Genomic DNA, 21,105 nt, shown 5'->3' on the forward strand with positions numbered 1-21,105 from the left:
AGCTGGTATAACCTGGGCATCTCCTGTATATAATTATATATGTACAGCTTGTATAACCTGGGCATCTCCTGTATATAATTATATATGTACAGCCGGTATAACCTGGACATCTCCTGTATATAATTATATATGTACAGCTGGTATAACCTGGGCATCTCCTGTATATAATTATATATGTACAGCCGGTATAACCTGGGCATCTTCTGTATGTAATTATATATGTACAGCCGGTATAACTTGGGCATCTCCTGTATATAATTATATATGTACAGCTGGTATAACCTGGGCATCTCCTGTATATAATTATATATGTACAGCTTGTATAACCTGGGCATCTCCTGTATATAATTATATATGTACAGCTGGTATAACCTGGGCATCTCCTGTATATAATTATATATCTACAGCTGGTATAACCTGGGCATCTCCTGTATATAATTATATATGTACAGCTTGTATAACCTGGGCATCTCCTGTATATAATTATATATGTACAGCCGGTATAACCTGGGCATCTTCTGTATGTAATTATATATGTACAGCCGGTATAACTTGGGCATCTCCTGTATATAATTATATATGTACAGCTGGTATAACCTGGGCATCTCCTGTATATAATTATATATGTACAGCTTGTATAACCTGGGCATCTCCTGTATATAATAATACATGTACAGCTGGTATAACCTGGGCATCTCCTGTATATAATTATATATGTACAGCTTGTATAACCTGGGCATCTCCTGTATATAATAATACATGTACAGCTGGTATAACCTGGGCATCTCCTGTATATAATTATATATGTACAGCCGGTATAACCTGGGCATCTTCTGTATATAATTATATATGTACAGCTGGAATAACCTGGGCATCTTCTGTATGTAATTATATATGTACAGCCGGTATAACCTGGGCATCTCCTGTGTATAATTATATATGTACAGCTGGAATAACCTGGGCATCTTCTGTATGTAATTATATATGTACAGCTGGTATAACCTGGGCATTTCCTGTATATAATTATATATGTACAGCTGGTATATCCTGGGCATCTCCTGTATATAATTATATATCTACAGCTGGTATAACCTGGGCATCTCCTGTATATAATTATATATGTACAGCTTGTATAACCTGGGCATCTCCTGTATATAATTATATATGTACAGCCGGTATAACCTGGACATCTCCTGTATATAATCATATATGTACAGCTGGTATAACCTGGGCATCTCCTGTATATAATTATATATGTACAGCTGGTATAACCTGGGCATCTCCTGTATATAATTATATATGTACAGCTGGTATAACCTGGGCATCTCCTGTATATAATTATATATGTACAGCTGGTATAACCTGGGCATCTCCTGTATATAATTATATATCTACAGCTGGTATAACCTGGGCATCTCCTGTATATAATTATATATGTACAGCTTGTATAACCTGGGCATCTCCTGTATATAATTATATATGTACAGCTGGTATAACCTGGGCATTTCCTGTATATAATTATATATGTACAGCTGGTATAACCTGGGCATCTCCTGTATATAATTATATATGTACAGCTGGTATAACCTGGGCATCTCCTGTATATAATTATATATCTACAGCTGGTATAACCTGGGCATCTCCTGTATATAATTATATATGTACAGCTTGTATAACCTGGGCATCTCCTGTATATAATTATATATGTACAGCCGGTATAACCTGGACATCTCCTGTATATAATTATATATGTACAGCCGGTATAACCTGGGCATCTCCTGTATATAATTATATATGTACAGCCGGTATAACCTGGGCATCTTCTGTATGTAATTATATATGTACAGCCGGTATAACTTGGGCATCTCCTGTATATAATTATATATGTACAGCTGGTATAACCTGGGCATCTCCTGTATATAATTATATATGTACAGCTTGTATAACCTGGGCATCTCCTGTATATAATTATATATGTACAGCTGGTATAACCTGGGCATCTCCTGTATATAATTATATATCTACAGCTGGTATAACCTGGGCATCTCCTGTATATAATTATATATGTACAGCTTGTATAACCTGGGCATCTCCTGTATATAATTATATATGTACAGCCGGTATAACCTGGGCATCTTCTGTATATAATTATATATGTACAGCCGGTATAACCTGGGCATCTCCTGTATATAATTATATATGTACAGCTTGTATAACCTGGGCATCTCCTGTATGTAATAATACATGTACAGCTGGTATAACCTGGGCATCTCCTGTATATAATTATATATGTACAGCTTGTATAACCTGGGCATCTCCTGTATATAATAATACATGTACAGCTGGTATAACCTGGGCATCTCCTGTATATAATTATATATGTACAGCCGGTATAACCTGGGCATCTCCTGTATATAATTATATATGTACAGCTGGTATAACCTGGGCATCTCCTGTATATAATTATATATGTACAGCTGGTATAACCTGGGCATCTCCTGTATATAATTATATATGTACAGCTGGTATAACCTGGGCATCTCCTGTATATAATTATATATGTACAGCTGGTATAACCTGGGCATCTTCTGTATATAATTATATATGTACAGCTGGTATAACCTGAGCATCTCCTGTATATAATTATATATGTACAGCTGGTATAACCTGGACATCTCCTGTATATAATTATATATGTACAGCTGGTATAACCTGGGCATCTCCTGTGTATAATTATATATGTACAGCTGGTATAACCTGGGCATCTCCTGTATATAATTATATATGTACAGCTGGTATAACCTGGGCATCTTCTGTATATAATTATATATGTACAGCTGGTATAACCTGGACATCTCCTGTATATAATTATATATGTACAGCTGGTATAACCTGAGCATCTCCTGTATATAATTATATATGTACAGCTGGTATAACCTGGACATCTCCTGTATATAATTATATATGTACAGCTGGTATAACCTGGGCATCTCCTGTGTATAATTATATATGTACAGCTGGTATAACCTGGGCATCTCCTGTATATAATTATATATGTACTGTTGGTATAACCTGGGCATCTCCTGTATATAATTATATATGTACAGCTGGTATAACCTGGGCATCTCCTGTATATAATTATATATGTACAGCTGGTATAACCTGGGCATCTTCTGTATATAATTATATATCTACAGCTGGTATAACCTGGGCATCTCCTGTATATAATTTTATATGTACAGCTGGTATAACCTGGGCATCTCCTGTATATAATTATATATGTACAGCTTGTATAACCTGGGCATCTCCTGTATATAATAATACATGTACAGCTGGTATAACCTGGGCATCTCCTGTATATAATTATATATGTACAGCTTGTATAACCTGGGCATCTCCTGTATATAATAATACATGTACAGCTGGTATAACCTGGGCATCTCCTGTATATAATTATATATGTACAGCCGGTATAACCTGGGCATCTCCTGTATATAATTATATATCTACAGCTGGTATAACCTGGGCATCTCCTGTATATAATTATATATGTACAGCTTGTATAACCTGCGCATCTCCTGTATATAATTATATATGTACAGCCGGTATAACCTGGACATCTCCTGTATATAATTATATATGTACAGCTGGTATAACCTGGGCATCTCCTGTATATAATTATATATGTACAGCCGGTATAACCTGGGCATCTTCTGTATGTAATTATATATGTACAGCCGGTATAACTTGGGCATCTCCTGTATATAATTATATATGTACAGCTGGTATAACCTGGGCATCTCCTGTATATAATTATATATGTACAGCTTGTATAACCTGGGCATCTCCTGTATATAATTATATATGTACAGCTGGTATAACCTGGGCATCTCCTGTATATAATTATATATCTACAGCTGGTATAACCTGGGCATCTCCTGTATATAATTATATATGTACAGCTTGTATAACCTGGGCATCTCCTGTATATAATTATATATGTACAGCCGGTATAACCTGGGCATCTTCTGTATGTAATTATATATGTACAGCCGGTATAACTTGGGCATCTCCTGTATATAATTATATATGTACAGCTGGTATAACCTGGGCATCTCCTGTATATAATTATATATGTACAGCTTGTATAACCTGGGCATCTCCTGTATATAATAATACATGTACAGCTGGTATAACCTGGGCATCTCCTGTATATAATTATATATGTACAGCTTGTATAACCTGGGCATCTCCTGTATATAATAATACATGTACAGCTGGTATAACCTGGGCATCTCCTGTATATAATTATATATGTACAGCCGGTATAACCTGGGCATCTTCTGTATGTAATTATATATGTACAGCCGGTATAACCTGGGTATCTCCTGTATATAATTATATATGTACAGCTGGAATAACCTGGGCATCTTCTGTATGTAATTATATATGTACAGCTGGTATAACCTGGGCATTTCCTGTATATAATTATATATGTACAGCTGGTATATCCTGGGCATCTCCTGTATATAATTATATATCTACAGCTGGTATAACCTGGGCATCTCCTGTATATAATTATATATGTACAGCTTGTATAACCTGGGCATCTCCTGTATATAATTATATATGTACAGCCGGTATAACCTGGACATCTCCTGTATATAATCATATATGTACAGCTGGTATAACCTGGGCATCTCCTGTATATAATTATATATGTACAGCTGGTATAACCTGGGCATCTCCTGTATATAATTATATATGTACAGCTGGTATAACCTGGGCATCTCCTGTATATAATTATATATGTACAGCTGGTATAACCTGGGCATCTCCTGTATATAATTATATATCTACAGCTGGTATAACCTGGGCATCTCCTGTATATAATTATATATGTACAGCTTGTATAACCTGGGCATCTCCTGTATATAATTATATATGTACAGCTGGTATAACCTGGGCATTTCCTGTATATAATTATATATGTACAGCTGGTATAACCTGGGCATCTCCTGTATATAATTATATATGTACAGCTGGTATAACCTGGGCATCTCCTGTATATAATTATATATCTACAGCTGGTATAACCTGGGCATCTCCTGTATATAATTATATATGTACAGCTTGTATAACCTGGGCATCTCCTGTATATAATTATATATGTACAGCCGGTATAACCTGGACATCTCCTGTATATAATTATATATGTACAGCTGGTATAACCTGGGCATCTCCTGTATATAATTATATATGTACAGCCGGTATAACCTGGGCATCTTCTGTATGTAATTATATATGTACAGCCGGTATAACTTGGGCATCTCCTGTATATAATTATATATGTACAGCTGGTATAACCTGGGCATCTCCTGTATATAATTATATATGTACAGCTTGTATAACCTGGGCATCTCCTGTATATAATTATATATGTACAGCTGGTATAACCTGGGCATCTCCTGTATATAATTATATATCTACAGCTGGTATAACCTGGGCATCTCCTGTATATAATTATATATGTACAGCTTGTATAACCTGGGCATCTCCTGTATATAATTATATATGTACAGCCGGTATAACCTGGGCATCTTCTGTATGTAATTATATATGTACAGCCGGTATAACTTGGGCATCTCCTGTATATAATTATATATGTACAGCTGGTATAACCTGGGCATCTCCTGTATATAATTATATATGTACAGCTTGTATAACCTGGGCATCTCCTGTATATAATAATACATGTACAGCTGGTATAACCTGGGCATCTCCTGTATATAATTATATATGTACAGCTTGTATAACCTGGGCATCTCCTGTATATAATAATACATGTACAGCTGGTATAACCTGGGCATCTCCTGTATATAATTATATATGTACAGCCGGTATAACCTGGGCATCTTCTGTATATAATTATATATGTACAGCTGGAATAACCTGGGCATCTTCTGTATGTAATTATATATGTACAGCCGGTATAACCTGGGCATCTCCTGTGTATAATTATATATGTACAGCTGGAATAACCTGGGCATCTTCTGTATGTAATTATATATGTACAGCTGGTATAACCTGGGCATTTCCTGTATATAATTATATATGTACAGCTGGTATATCCTGGGCATCTCCTGTATATAATTATATATCTACAGCTGGTATAACCTGGGCATCTCCTGTATATAATTATATATGTACAGCTTGTATAACCTGGGCATCTCCTGTATATAATTATATATGTACAGCCGGTATAACCTGGACATCTCCTATATATAATCATATATGTACAGCTGGTATAACCTGGGCATCTCCTGTATATAATTATATATGTACAGCTGGTATAACCTGGGCATCTCCTGTATATAATTATATATGTACAGCTGGTATAACCTGGGCATCTCCTGTATATAATTATATATGTACAGCTGGTATAACCTGGGCATCTCCTGTATATAATTATATATCTACAGCTGGTATAACCTGGGCATCTCCTGTATATAATTATATATGTACAGCTTGTATAACCTGGGCATCTCCTGTATATAATTATATATGTACAGCTGGTATAACCTGGGCATTTCCTGTATATAATTATATATGTACAGCTGGTATAACCTGGGCATCTCCTGTATATAATTATATATGTACAGCTGGTATAACCTGGGCATCTCCTGTATATAATTATATATCTACAGCTGGTATAACCTGGGCATCTCCTGTATATAATTATATATGTACAGCTTGTATAACCTGGGCATCTCCTGTATATAATTATATATGTACAGCCGGTATAACCTGGACATCTCCTGTATATAATTATATATGTACAGCCGGTATAACCTGGGCATCTCCTGTATATAATTATATATGTACAGCCGGTATAACCTGGGCATCTTCTGTATGTAATTATATATGTACAGCCGGTATAACTTGGGCATCTCCTGTATATAATTATATATGTACAGCTGGTATAACCTGGGCATCTCCTGTATATAATTATATATGTACAGCTTGTATAACCTGGGCATCTCCTGTATATAATTATATATGTACAGCTGGTATAACCTGGGCATCTCCTGTATATAATTATATATCTACAGCTGGTATAACCTGGGCATCTCCTGTATATAATTATATATGTACAGCTTGTATAACCTGGGCATCTCCTGTATATAATTATATATGTACAGCCGGTATAACCTGGGCATCTTCTGTATATAATTATATATGTACAGCCGGTATAACCTGGGCATCTCCTGTATATAATTATATATGTACAGCTTGTATAACCTGGGCATCTCCTGTATATAATAATACATGTACAGCTGGTATAACCTGGGCATCTCCTGTATATAATTATATATGTACAGCTTGTATAACCTGGGCATCTCCTGTATATAATAATACATGTACAGCTGGTATAACCTGGGCATCTCCTGTATATAATTATATATGTACAGCCGGTATAACCTGGGCATCTCCTGTATATAATTATATATGTACAGCTGGTATAACCTGGGCATCTCCTGTATATAATTATATATGTACAGCTGGTATAACCTGGGCATCTCCTGTATATAATTATATATGTACAGCTGGTATAACCTGGGCATCTCCTGTATATAATTATATATGTACAGCTGGTATAACCTGGGCATCTTCTGTATATAATTATATATGTACAGCTGGTATAACCTGAGCATCTCCTGTATATAATTATATATGTACAGCTGGTATAACCTGGGCATCTCCTGTATATAATTATATATGTACAGCTGGTATAACCTGGGCATCTCCTGTATATAATTATATATGTACAGCTGGTATAACCTGGGTATCTCCTGTATATAATTATATATGTACAGCTGGTATAACCTGGGTATCTCCTGTATATAATTATATATGTACAGCCGGTGACGGCAAACATGATGTCTCCATCTTGGACGTGGGACACCCCCATACCAACATATGAAATGTGAAGGATTTTTATGTCTTGTGCAGCTGGGTGGTTTCACAAAACCGAGCCCCCGTATGAGGTAAACAACATGGGTGTCTCCTAGAGTTTTGGCCTCTTACTAAAAACCAGAACGGACATTTTACTTCATTCTTACCCCGGGACGTCAGACGCATGCTCTCCTCGCTGTGTGGAGGAATCACACCTAATTTCCGGGGAGCCGTCCCCCACAGAATCTGAGACCATCACCTCGTGGCGCAGGTTTTGCTATTACTTATCCCTTTTATTTTAATAACTGTTTATGCATACATGTAAATTGTCTCTTTTATAATATCTTATATATCTTTTGTAAACACTGCCCCCTTTTGGGAGTAAATCATTATTATTTACCAGCTTCGTTCTTCTTGTCCTATGTCGAGCAAACACGTTCCTCACCCGCTAATTCACGTTACCTAACGGGTACCCGATCCACCTGTTCAGCGATCGGTGGTGGCAGTATACCAGTATTTATGTGATATTGTGGTTTGAGGGTGGCTGGTCGGAGGTATATATACGTACCTGGAAGGAACTGGTGGTATATATACGTCCTGTCACATCACGTGCCGCAATAGTCGACATAAATTAGAGCAGCTGCGCCCGTGCTTATCCTCGGTCAATACCGTGTCTGACCAGCAGGATAAGGGGGCGCCAGAGGGCTGCAAGGTCTGACCAAGTATTTTTTGTGACAATAAGTCTGGAGTCACTGCAGGCCATGGTAGAACGTTGAGGCCACATAGGCTGCTCACAGCATCACCTTCCACATGGTACAGATTAGAAAAATGGCTCCTAGGACACTTTGGAGAAATGTCCGAACAACTGGTTCCACCACCAAATCAATGTAACGCTGAGCTGTCAGTGTACCTGAAATGAAGACTAGAGGAGTCCGGCTACCGTTTATTATGGCACCCTACACCATAATCCCAGGAGTAGAACCAGTGTGATGTCCCCTCATGAAGGCCTCTTCATTTACATCATGCCACCACTCCAAAAAACTATCATGGTGCGAAGCAAGATGGCAATGGAGGATTGGAATGAAGATCTGTCCCACTTTTGTCTTGGATGCAATGATAGCCTGAGATTGGTCTGGAAGCCAAGTGGGCAACACGTTGAAGAGGTCATCATACCAGTCGTATCTCTGCAATTATCCATTTTTCATCGCTTGTAAATAGTTAACATTTCTAACCATCCTGCAGTTTCCATAATTTCACGACTTTTCCTTCCTGGTGTTCCAGTTTCAATGCTGAGGGGTGTAGTTTCAATACGGAGTTCCCACCAACTTTGAATTAATGTTGTCTTTATTCAACTTACGAGACATCGGAAGTCAACATTGGTGGTCAGTCGAAGTTCTGAACTTCCAATTTTCAATATAAGCATTACATATGGTAGACTATGTAGAATTGAAGGGAAGTTCTATCTTTGGTTATATTCTGATATGTCATGGAGACAAGATTGGTGGCCATTGGTAATATGAGATGTCTACTGAGCTCCTCAGATCACCTAATGCACAGAATTCCTAAGATGATGGTTTTTACTAAACTTCTCAAACTTTGGTTGGAAATTTCCATGGCTTAGAAGATGATTGATGATTTCCAGCCAAGGTCTTCGAAGAACTATAGGAACACATGGTTATAACTCATCTTGTCAAGGTCATTCCAGTCAAACCCACTCCATTGAAATCATGGAAATTCCTATCAGATTGGTTTCTTTCTAACCCTACATGCTACCATAACCATATACTGTACTCATACGTACTCAACAAGACAAATTTCACTAGAAAACTTAGCAAATGTTTCTGAAAATGATGATCTTTACCAAAAACTGAGGATTTTAAAATTTATGGTAGAACCTAGTTGACCAAGATTGAGTGAAGATAAAGCCATTCTATCAAAATAACGATATGCGTTTTCCTAATTTTTTTATTGAATGAATCAGTTTGCTACACCCAAACATTTTGGGTTATTCTGCTCAATGTGTTGGTCGGTGGTCTCCAATGTGGTACAGTCATTAGTCTACACCCAAACATTTTGGGTTATTCTGCTCAATGTGTTGGTCGGTGGTCTCCAATGTGGTACAGTCATTAGTCTACACCCAAACATCTTGGGCTATTCTGCTCAATGTGTTGGTCGGTGGTCTCCAATGTGGTGCAGTCATTAGTCTACACCCAAACATTTTGGGTTATTCTGCCCAATGTGTTGGTCGGTGGTCTCCGATGTGGTACAGTCATTAGTCTACACCCAAACATTTTGGGTTATTCTGCCCAATGTGTTGGTCGGTGGTCTCCGATGTGGTACAGTCATTAGTCTACACCCAAACATTTTGGGCTATTCTGCTCAATGTGTTGGTCGGTGGTCTCCAATGTGGTACAGTCATTAGTCTACACCCAAACATTTTGGGTTATTCTGCCCAATGTGTTGGTCGGTGGTCTCCACTGTGGTACAGTCATTAGTCTACACCCAAACATTTTGGGTTATTCTGCCCAATGTGTTGGTCGGTGGTCTCCGATGTGGTACAGTCATTAGTCTACATCCAAACATTTTGGGCTATTCTGCTCAATGTGTTGGTCGGTGGTCTCCGATGTGGTACAGTCATTAGTCTACACCCAAACATTTTGGGTTATTCTGCCCAATGTGTTGGTCGGTGGTCTCCACTGTGGTACAGTCATTAGTCTACACCCAAACATTTTGGGTTATTCTGCCCAATGTGTTGGTCGGTGGTCTCCGATGTGGTACAGTCATTAGTCTACACCCAAACATTTTGGGCTATTCTGCTCAATGTGTTGGTCGGTGGTCTCCAATGTGGTACAGTCATTAGTCTACACCCAAACATTTTGGGTTATTCTGCCCAATGTGTTGGTCGGTGGTCTCCACTGTGGTACAGTCATTAGTCTACACCCAAACATTTTGGGTTATTCTGCCCAATGTGTTGGTCGGTGGTCTCCGATGTGGTACAGTCATTAGTCTACACCCAAACATTTTGGGCTATTCTGCTCAATGTGTTGGTCGGTGGTCTCCAATGTGGTACAGTCATTAGTCTACACCCAAACATTTTGGGTTATTCTGCCCAATGTGTTGGTCGGTGGTCTCCACTGTGGTACAGTCATTAGTCTACACCCAAACATTTTGGGTTATTCTGCCCAATGTGTTGGTCGGTGGTCTCCGATGTGGTACAGTCATTAGTCTACATCCAAACATTTTGGGCTATTCTGCTCAATGTGTTGGTCGGTGGTCTCCGATGTGGTACAGTCATTAGTCTACACCCAAACATTTTGGTTTTTTCTGCCCAATGTGTTGGTCGGTGGTCTCCACTGTGGTACAGTCATTAGTCTACACCCAAACATTTTGGGTTATTCTGCTCAATGTGTTGGTCGGTGGTCTCCAATGTGGTACGGTCATTAGTCTACACCCAAACATTTTGGGTTATTCTGCTCAATGTGTTGATCGGTGGTCTCCGATGTGGTACAGTCATTAGTCTACACCCAAACATTTTGGGTTATTCTGCCCAATGTGTTGGTCGGTGGTCTCCGATGTGGTACAGTCATTAGTCTACACCCAAACATCTTGGGTTATTCTGCTCAATGTGTTGGTCGGTGGTCTCCGATGTGGTACAGTCATTAGTCTACATCCAAACATTTTGGGCTATTCTGCTCAATGTGTTGGTCGGTGGTCTCCGATGTGGTACAGTCATTAGTCTACACCCAAACATTTTGGGCTATTCTGCTCAATGTGTTGGTCGGTGGTCTCCAATGTGGTACAGTCATTAGTCTACACCCAAACATTTTGGGTTATTCTGCTCAATGTGTTGGTCGGTGGTCTCCAATGTGGTACGGTCATTAGTCTACACCCAAACATTTTGGGTTATTCTGCTCAATGTGTTGATCGGTGGTCTCCGATGTGGTACAGTCATTAGTCTACACCCAAACATTTTGGGTTATTCTGCCCAATGTGTTGGTCGGTGGTCTCCGATGTGGTACAGTCATTAGTCTACACCCAAACATCTTGGGTTATTCTGCTCAATGTGTTGGTCGGTGGTCTCCGATGTGGTACAGTCATTAGTCTACACCCAAACATTTTGGGTTATTCTGCCCAATGTGTTGGTCGGTGGTCTCCGATGTGGTACAGTCATTAGTACCTGGTTACAATTTCACTGAAGCTAGGTGAAATACCCCAATATAATTATGAGATACACACATATGACAAACACATATATTAAAACAATATGGAATACAATACAAGACAGATGCAATGTAATTTAAACTACTTACATTAGGCTACAATAGCCTTGCCCCTATGAGCGGACAATATCTGCCGTCATTTAATTCATAGGAAACCGTGCCACCTCCCAACCTGGTCATTATTTTATCTTGAAAAGTGGCCAATGGTCTTGGATGAAGTCAAGACTTTTGCAACCCTATTTGCATTCTTGGGTCCCTCGGGGTTTGTAAGGGAAATTGTATACAGTCCTAAAACCTAGAAAGTGTCTTACCGTTTGTGGGTGTCTGGGAGGCATTATTGAGCACGAGGTGATTATAATTTTGCTGATGGTCACCTAAAAGAAAATAGAACGTAGTCTATCAATAAAACATCTTATGTTCAGGTGATGATGTTGATGATGGTTGGATGTCGTGAAGGTCATTACTGTTCTTGTGCCTATTTCGAGTCTGCGTATGTTGGATCTGACAATGACGCTCAGATCTGGATTGCTAAAGTAGTGACTTAGAAAGGGATAATGATAATAGTATTAAGTTGGCAATATTTCCCCAAATTTTCTGATCCTCCAATGAAGAAAACAACATGGCTACTCCGTAGCTCAATCTATAAAGGAGTCTTAAAACATTGACTTGAGGACCATGGCCTAGAGGACCATTTTTCAATCAGCTACCTCATTAGCACAAAGCAAGATCTGGTAAGTTTCGTAAATTACGGATGTCATTTCAGATCTTGGCAAATTGTTCTGAGCTATCGAAATATATAGAACTTGTACCAAATTACGTATAATGTCACTGTATTGACCAGAAACAATGTAATATTTCCAATGACCACCTTGACCTAGAATATCAGAATACCTTTTAGACCCACCAAGACACAGGTCTTCAATGGCACAGAACGGAAATTAAATTGGCTCAAAATTTTTGCCAAAAATGGCATATATGCCTTGTGCCAGATTTATTTTGATCTTTAGACACTTTTTTAGATGGTTTTGAAAATATTAATAATGGAAATGTGACTTTTTTTTTAAAAAAAAAAGTGGCCTAAAACGTTTCAAATTGTACAAATTTTGTAAATATTGTAAATTCCAATTTTACGGCTATTGTAAATTTTGTAAGGCACCAACCAAAACACCCAATCTCAACATGGTGATCTGTAAAAATCGAAGGTCATCAATCATTCCAATCCCACCCTGCGCTGATTACGTCTTCAAGACCGAAAGAGACCTGTCCTCAATGTCAATTTCCTTCTTGAAGGGGCTTTCCTTTGAAATACTTGTTTTCAAATCCAACCCTGGGCTGATTGAGGTCTTCAAGACGGAAACAGATCTGTTCTCATTGTCAATCTCAATCTTGAAAGGGTTTTTCTTTGGAAGACCGGAGATCGAATCAGATTGGTTGCGAAGAAGAATAAAAAGGTCATGTTTTGGTGGTGGATACTCAAAAGTTTGGGAAGTTCAACCAAGAAAATAGATGCTGGACAGCGTAGTCTTGTCTTTAATCATGTCTCCGTTTTAACATAACTTGGCAGAGGGCAATTCAAGGACTTGATTTGAGGAAACGCGCCAACCATTGTTTCGGAATTGGCGACCATTACCGTAATACGCGTAGATGGCTCTTCTCTTCCTCTAATCAGCAATATTGGTTCGTTAAAAGGCAATAATTAAGAATCAAACATAAATATTACCTCCTCTTCCTTGGCACAGAAGACACAGGGATGAATGTGGAGACTAATTGCCATTGTTTGAGTGAATTACAACCCGCAGGCCTATAATTTCACGAGACATTTGCCGTTGGGAGAAGGAGATTCCCAAGAACGAGAGGAAGCAGGAAGTTATATTGGGGACTCTTAGAAGAGATAATCGAGTCTCTCATTACCCCGAGAGACACGGAGCGGATCACCTTATCTGTCACCGGACTTGACAAAGGACTATTGGGATTTTTACGTTCAGCGGTAATGAATCATGATCTGTGTACTGTACAAATGCACGGCGTGAGCTCGTGAATGCAAATATGACCTTTTCTATCGGAGGATTACAATTCGAGACACAGGCTTCCTCGACGTCTCCATTAGCTGATGTGTGCTCGTAAAAATTTCTTACGGATAATAGCTGTAACCTTTCACAGATGGTAGAGTTTAGAAAAGGTGGTTGGGGTTTAGGTTTGTCTTATGAACTGAGGTTACAGTTAGAATTAAGGTCAAATTAAAGGTTAGGATTAAGACTTAGAGATTATGGATAAAGGGGTCGTCCAGGATTATGTTTTTGATGGCCTATTGTTTGTATAGGTAATCAATATTAGATTGGTAGGGTTAAAGATGAAGTTTGGGTTGAGTTTAGAGTTAAGATTAGGGTTGAGGTTTAGGTGACATTAGCCTAATGTCAGACGAACCCACCAATATCAATGGGTTCGGCCGACAATCTAATATGTATTTTCGGGAGGGGGAAATGTCGATCGGGTATGTCTGATTTCAGGCTACTGATCGCATTGTTTTCCAAGATATAAACCGCCAATCGACAAGTCAGCCGGTGGCTTTCTCATAGAGAAAACAGGAGCTCTCAGACAAACGAGCGGTCCTGTATATGGGACAGTCAGCTGAGACGGCTATCGGCCCAAGCAACTGGCCTAAGCATTGTTCAACCAACAGCCATCTCATGGGTATGACCAGTTTAAGTTTCAGCTTAAGGTTGGGTTTGTGGTTGATTTAAGGGAGGAGTTAAGGTGGCTTTCTCATAGAGAAAACAGGAGCTCTCAGACAAACGAGCGGTCCTGTATATGGGACAGTCAGCTGAGACGGCTATCGGCCCAAACAACTGGCCTAAGCATTGTTCAACCAACAGCCATCTCATGGGTATGACCAGTTTAAGTTTCAGCTTAAGGTTGGGTTTGTGGTTGATTTAAGGGAGGAGTTAAGGTTAGAGTTAGGGTTAGAGATAAGATTCGAGTTGAGGTTAAGGTTATTGTTAGAATTAAGGTTAAGAACAATGTTAGGATTAGGGATACAGTTGGAGTTAAGATAGGGTTTAGGTTGAGTTAGGATTAGGGACAAGGTTGGGGTTGAGGTTGGGTGTATGAAAAACACTAAATTTAGTGTTAAAGTTTGGGTTGAGATTAGGATTAAGTTTAGAGTTAAGGTTAAAGCGGTTTTCCATTTTATGGATTCTCACTGTTGATGTGGTATCACCATTACAGCCAAAATACAGAGACCCAAGCAATGGTGGGGAGTCGTTGCTGAACCAAGTGAGAGGCAGGACCTGCTCTGCTTGTTATTTTAAGAATTTTAGAACATTTGAGGTCCACTTTCCTGAAATTGGAAAACCCCTTTAAGGATAGGGTTAAGTTTAAGGTTGAAGTTGGTTTAATATTAGAGTTAAGGTTGGGGTTGAGGTTGGGCTGAGGGAAAAGCTAAGGCTAGTGTTAGGGTTACAGCTAAAGTTTGCAGTTTGGTTATAGTTAAGGTTAGCGTTAAGGTAAATAATAAGTTTAGGGTTAAGGTTAGATTTGAGGTTGAAGTTCATTGTTGGGTTAAGATTGGAGTTAGTGTTGGAGTTGAGGTTGGGTTAATGGAAGAGTTTAGGCTACAGTTAGGGTTAAAGATAAAGTTGTGGTTAAAGTTAGCGTTAAGGTCAGGGTTAAGGTTAAATCAGAAGTTCAAGATGGGTTAGGTTGGGGTTGAAGCTGGCCTAAGGAAAGAGAGTTAAGACTGGGTTTGACTGAGGTTGGGGAAAAATTAGAATTAGAACTCCTTTCTTGGATATTTATGGCATATTCGTGGGACAATGTCCAAATGACACAGCTGGAAGGCCATGTCGGGAGTCCATGGCTGTCGGACCAGAGCCCTGTGAGCCTTCTCGTTCCTGCCGACACCCCGGTGCTTCTTCCGATTAGTAGGTCCACCAGGAACGTCATCGTTACAGTGAAATGCACTCATGACGTCCCGTACTAACTGGAAAAGGCTCCAGGGATGCTGGCAGGTAGAAGGAGGTTCATAGTGCTCTGGTCTGGTGGCCATGTCGGGAGTCCATGGCTGTCGGACCAGAGCCCTGTGAGCCTTCTCGTTCCTGCCGACACCCCGGTGCTTCTTCCGATTAGTAGGTCCACCAGGAACGTCATCATTACAGTGAAATGCACTCATGACGTCCCGTACTAACTGGAAAAGGCTCCAGGGATGCTGGCAGGTAGGAGGAGGTTCATAGTGCTCTGGTCTGGTGGCCATGTCGGGAGTCCATGGCTGTCAGACCAGAGGCCTGTGAGCCTTCTCGTTCCTGCCGACACCCCGGTGCTTCTTCCGATTAGTAGGTCCACCAGGAACGTCATTGTTACAGTGAAATGCACTCATGACGTCCCGTACTAACTGGAAAAGGCTCCAGGGATGCTGGCAGGTAGGAGGAGGTTCATAGTGCTCTGGTCTAGTGGCCATGTCGGGAGTCCATGGCTGTCAGACCAGAGGCCTGTGAGCCTTCTCGTTCCTGCCGACACCCCGGTGCTTCTTCCGATTAGTAGGTCCACCAGGAACGTCATTGTTACAGTGAAATGCACTCATGACGTCCCGTACTAACTGGAAAAGGCTCCAGGGATGCTGGCAGGTAGGAGGAGGTTCATAGTGCTCTGGTCTGGTGGCCATGTCGGGAGTTCATGGCTGTCGGACCAGAGCCCTGTGAGCCTTCTTGCTCCTGCCGACACCCCGGTGCTTCTTCCGATTAGTAGGTCCACCAGGACGTCATCGTTACAGTGAAATGCACTCATGACGTCCCGTACTAACTGGAAAAGGCTCCAGGGATGCTGGCAGGTAGAAGGAGGTTCATAGTGCTCTGGTCTGGTGGCCATGTCGGGAGTCCATGGCTGTCGGACCAGAGCCCTGTGAGCCTTCTCGTTCCTGCCGACACCCCGGTGCTTCTTCCGATTAGTAGGTCCACCAGGAACGTCATCGTTACAGTGAAATGCACTCATGACGTCCCGTACTAACTGGAAAAGGCTCCAGGGATGCTGGCAGGTAGGAGGAGGTTCATAGTGCTCTGGTCTGGTGGCCATGTCGGGAGTCCATGGCTGTCAGACCAGAGGCCTGTGAGCCTTCTCGTTCCTGCCGACACCCCGGTGCTTCTTCCGATTAGTAGGTCCACCAGGAACGTCATCGTTACAGTGAAATGCACTCATGACGTCCCGTACTAACTGGAAAAGGCTCCAGGGATGCTGGCAGGTAGGAGGAGGTTCATAGTGCTCTGGTCTGGTGGCCATGGACTTACGACGTGGCCACTGGGCCAGGAATTTACGGATCTTTTTGCTCACATCTACTCGATATTATGTGGCTTCTCATCCATTTTAGGATTCGTTCATGTGCGACAGTCGAGGAGAAGACCCTGACGTATCCAAAATGAATGTTCTCCGGCGGCGGCTGATCTCTGGGGATAATTCTGTCACTGTGATTAAAACCTCTGTGAGCTCCCAGCCTTGTTTACTGAAGTTATGATCTGTGTCTTATGGACGCCATCGCTCAGCGGTGTCAGCCACGCTCTGGATCTATCATGCTTTTCTTATTTACTGCTGTCTAGACAATGGTCTACTGTATAGACTGGATGGTGTTTGGGGGAAGGGTTGGCATTACGATGGTGCACAGTGTCCTCCCTTAGTATACAATATAGTGCACAAATACTTCCAATTAAATAAACCTGGGCTGGGAATATAGATAGTGTAACCTTATTATAAGCTGGGAATGGGATAGGGGGTGCAGGACTGACGGCATATGGGTAAACCTGGGGTTAGCCCTGTTCTGGGGGGGACAGCACCCTCAAAAGGGAAAAAAAGACAACACCCAGAGGCAATAAGAGCTAGCAAGTCTTCTTTTCTCCAAGGAGAGAGCTAATTACCATGTTTTTTTTCCAATGGGTTATTTCCAAGAAGACGTTATAGATAGTTGGTCAGTCTTCCCTCAAAGTGGTTGTACCATAATTTCTGGGGGTGCAACTGCAGGGACCCTCAATGTTTGCGATAACAGTGGTCCCAAAGTCCTAGATGTGAATGGATCAGTAGTGAGCATGTGCGACCTCTGCTCATTTCACTTTGTATGGTGGTCTCACATGCTCACTACTGATCCATTCACATTAGGGACTCTAGGCTCGCAGGATCGGTGGGGTCTCAGTATCCACACCCCCATTTATCATCAATTCTATGGATAGGTTGTTTATAGCACAGCCCCATTATGGGATTTACAATTTTATGTCATTTTGTTTGGGCAGAACGACCAGCTGAGTATAGAGTCTTACTAGCAATGCTCCTTGGGAAAAAAATATGCAAATTAGCTGTCTGCTGTAACCTCTCTGTAGTGCCACCTAGTGACTCGAATGGAAGCCGCCTCCAATTGTTACAAAGGTTCCAGACTACAAAGGACCTGGACTACAGAGGATCCAGACTACAAAGGTTCCAGACTACAAAAGACCCGGGACTACAAAGGTCCCGAAATACAAAGGTTCCGGGCTACAAAGGACCTGGACTACAAATGACCCAAACTACAAAGGTTCTGGGCTACAAAGGTTCTGGGCTACAAAGGACCTGGACTACAAAGGACCCAAACTACAAAGGTTCTGGGCTACAAAAGACCCAGACTACAAAGGACCTGGACTACAAAGGACCCGAAATACAAAGGTTCCGGACTACAAAGGACCCGAAATACAATGGTTCTGGGCTACAAAAGACCTGGACTACAAAGGACCCAATCTACAACGGTTCTGGGCTACAAAGGTTCTGGGCTACAAAGGACCTGGACTACAGAGGATCCGGACTACAAAGATTTCGGACTACAAAGGACCTGGACTACAAAGGGCCCGAAATACAAAGGTTCCGGGCTACAAAGGACCTGGACTACAAATGACCCAAACTACAAAGGTTCTGGGCTACAAAGGTTCTGGGCTACAAAGGACCTGGACTACAAAGGACCCAAACTACAAAGGTTCTGGGCTACAAAAGACCCAGACTACAAAGGACCTGGACTACAAAGGACCCGAAATACAAAGGTTCCGGACTACAAAGGACCCGAAATACAAAGGTTCTGGGCTACAAAGGACCTGGACTACAAAGGACCTGGACTACAGAGGATCCGGACTGCAAAGATTTCGGACTACAAAGGACCTGGACTACAAAGGGCCCGAAATACAAAGGTTCCGGGCTACAAAGGACCTGGACTACAAATGACCCAAACTACAAAGGTTCTGGGCTACAAAGGTTCTGGGCTACAAAGGACCTGGACTACAAAGGACCCAAACTACAAAGGTTCTGGGCTACAAAAGACCCAGACTACAAAGGACCTGGACTACAAAGGACCCGAAATACAAAGGTTCCGGACTACAAAGGACCCGAAATACAAAGGTTCTGGGCTACAAAGGACCTGGACTACAAAGGACCTGGACTACAGAGGATCCGGACTGCAAAGATTTCGGACTACAAAGGACCTGGACTACAAAGGGTCCGAAATACAAAGGTTCTGGGCTACAAAGGACCTGGACTACAAAGGACCCAAACTACAAAGGTTCTGCGCTACAAAGGTTCCGGACTGCAAAGGTTCCATAATACAAAGGTTCCGGGCTACAGAGGTACCATGCTACAAAGGTACTGTGCTACAAAGGTTCCGGACTGCAAAGGTTCCGGGCTACAAAGGTTCCGGGCTACAAAGGTTCTGGACTACAAGGATTCCAAATTACAAAGGTCCTGGACTTCGGACAGACACATAGCAGACTATCAGAACAGGAGATAGATGTGTGCTGGTGCTGGGCCCATGGAGGATTGTCTACATTGGATACAACTGTAACAAACCCGCAGCTTTGTGAAGTATGAAGTCTACAAGGCGGAGGTCACCGCTCTGCTCATAATTCTGCTGGTTACCCTCCTCCACACAGGGACTGATTGGTCCTGTAATGAACATGGACGTGTGCAGTGCAGGGTAATATAGGGGGTCCGCACCGTCCCCCCTTCCTCATGTATAATAAAGACTTTGCAGTTGATGGGTAGGAGGGACGCAGCCGCCAGTCACCATTCTCAATCCGCCCAGGACCGTTAACGTTTCGCCCATTAAGAGCAGTTCTAAGTGATTGGGAGAGCCGAGCTGTGGCCATGATTTATCAGCGGCTCCGAGCCGGCACACCGCGGTAATATCAGAGATCTGATAATCTAATCCATCTCCTGAAATACTCTGTGCTGCTGGTAAAACCTCTTGACTTCACTATATAAAGCCAGTAAGTGACCTTCCTGAAACACTCTGTGCTGCTGGTAACCAGTCCCATCTATGAGCAATGAGGTCAGTTTTCTTCTTGGATGGTTACGATCCGCGTCCCAGGAATCCTCATCTCACCCTGATCCTTATGAGACGGTTACATCTCTGACTTCTGCCTTATCTGCTGCACCGGAGACATTAAAGCCGCGAGCGCGGAGCGGCGGGGAATCGTCACCCCGTTATCTCGCCCAATAGTCCTAGAAACTTTCCCAGATAAAACACAAATGACAACAAATATCTGAGAATATTAATGAAGGCGACACAAAGGGAAAAAGAAAACGCGGCGGCTGACTGCTCCCCGCAGAGAACACGGCTTTTTCACGTTTTGATCTTGGAGCCTTTTGTTCGGGCGGCCGCATTGTTATCCTCTGCTCCACACCAGTCCCTAATGCAAAGAACATTACTGATCCTGAGTTACATCCTGTATTATACTCCAGAGCTGCACTCACTATTCTGCTGGTGCAGTCACTGTGTACATACATTACATTACTGATCCTGAGTTACATCCTGTATTATACTCCAGAGCTGCACTCACTATTCTGCTGGTGCAGTCACTGTGTACATACATTACATTACTGATCCTGAGTTACATCCTGTATTATACTCCAGAGCTGCACTCGCTATTCTGCTGGTGCA

General features: G+C 41.4%; 1 protein-coding gene across 13 annotated transcripts in view; it reads right to left on the minus strand.

Annotated features, from left to right (window-relative positions):
* The window catches only part of SHISA6 (shisa family member 6), a 635,156-nt gene that overhangs the window by 69,287 nt on the left and 544,764 nt on the right, over positions 1 to 21,105 (minus strand). For 8 of the 13 annotated variants that reach the window (XM_073660256.1, XM_073660257.1, XM_073660254.1 and 5 more), the window contains one exon: positions 12,488 to 12,550. The exons of the other annotated variants lie outside the window; for them this stretch is intronic. In XM_073660256.1, the coding sequence (XP_073516357.1) occupies positions 12,488 to 12,550 (63 nt within the window). The remainder of the gene's footprint in view (positions 1 to 12,487; positions 12,551 to 21,105) is intronic. 13 annotated transcript variants of the gene reach the window in all.

This window comes from Phyllobates terribilis, unplaced genomic scaffold (genome assembly GCF_046119375.1).
Source record: "Phyllobates terribilis strain yellow unplaced genomic scaffold, ASM4611937v1 Scaffold_25__1_contigs__length_18738178, whole genome shotgun sequence".
NCBI lineage: Eukaryota > Metazoa > Chordata > Amphibia > Anura > Dendrobatidae > Phyllobates > Phyllobates terribilis.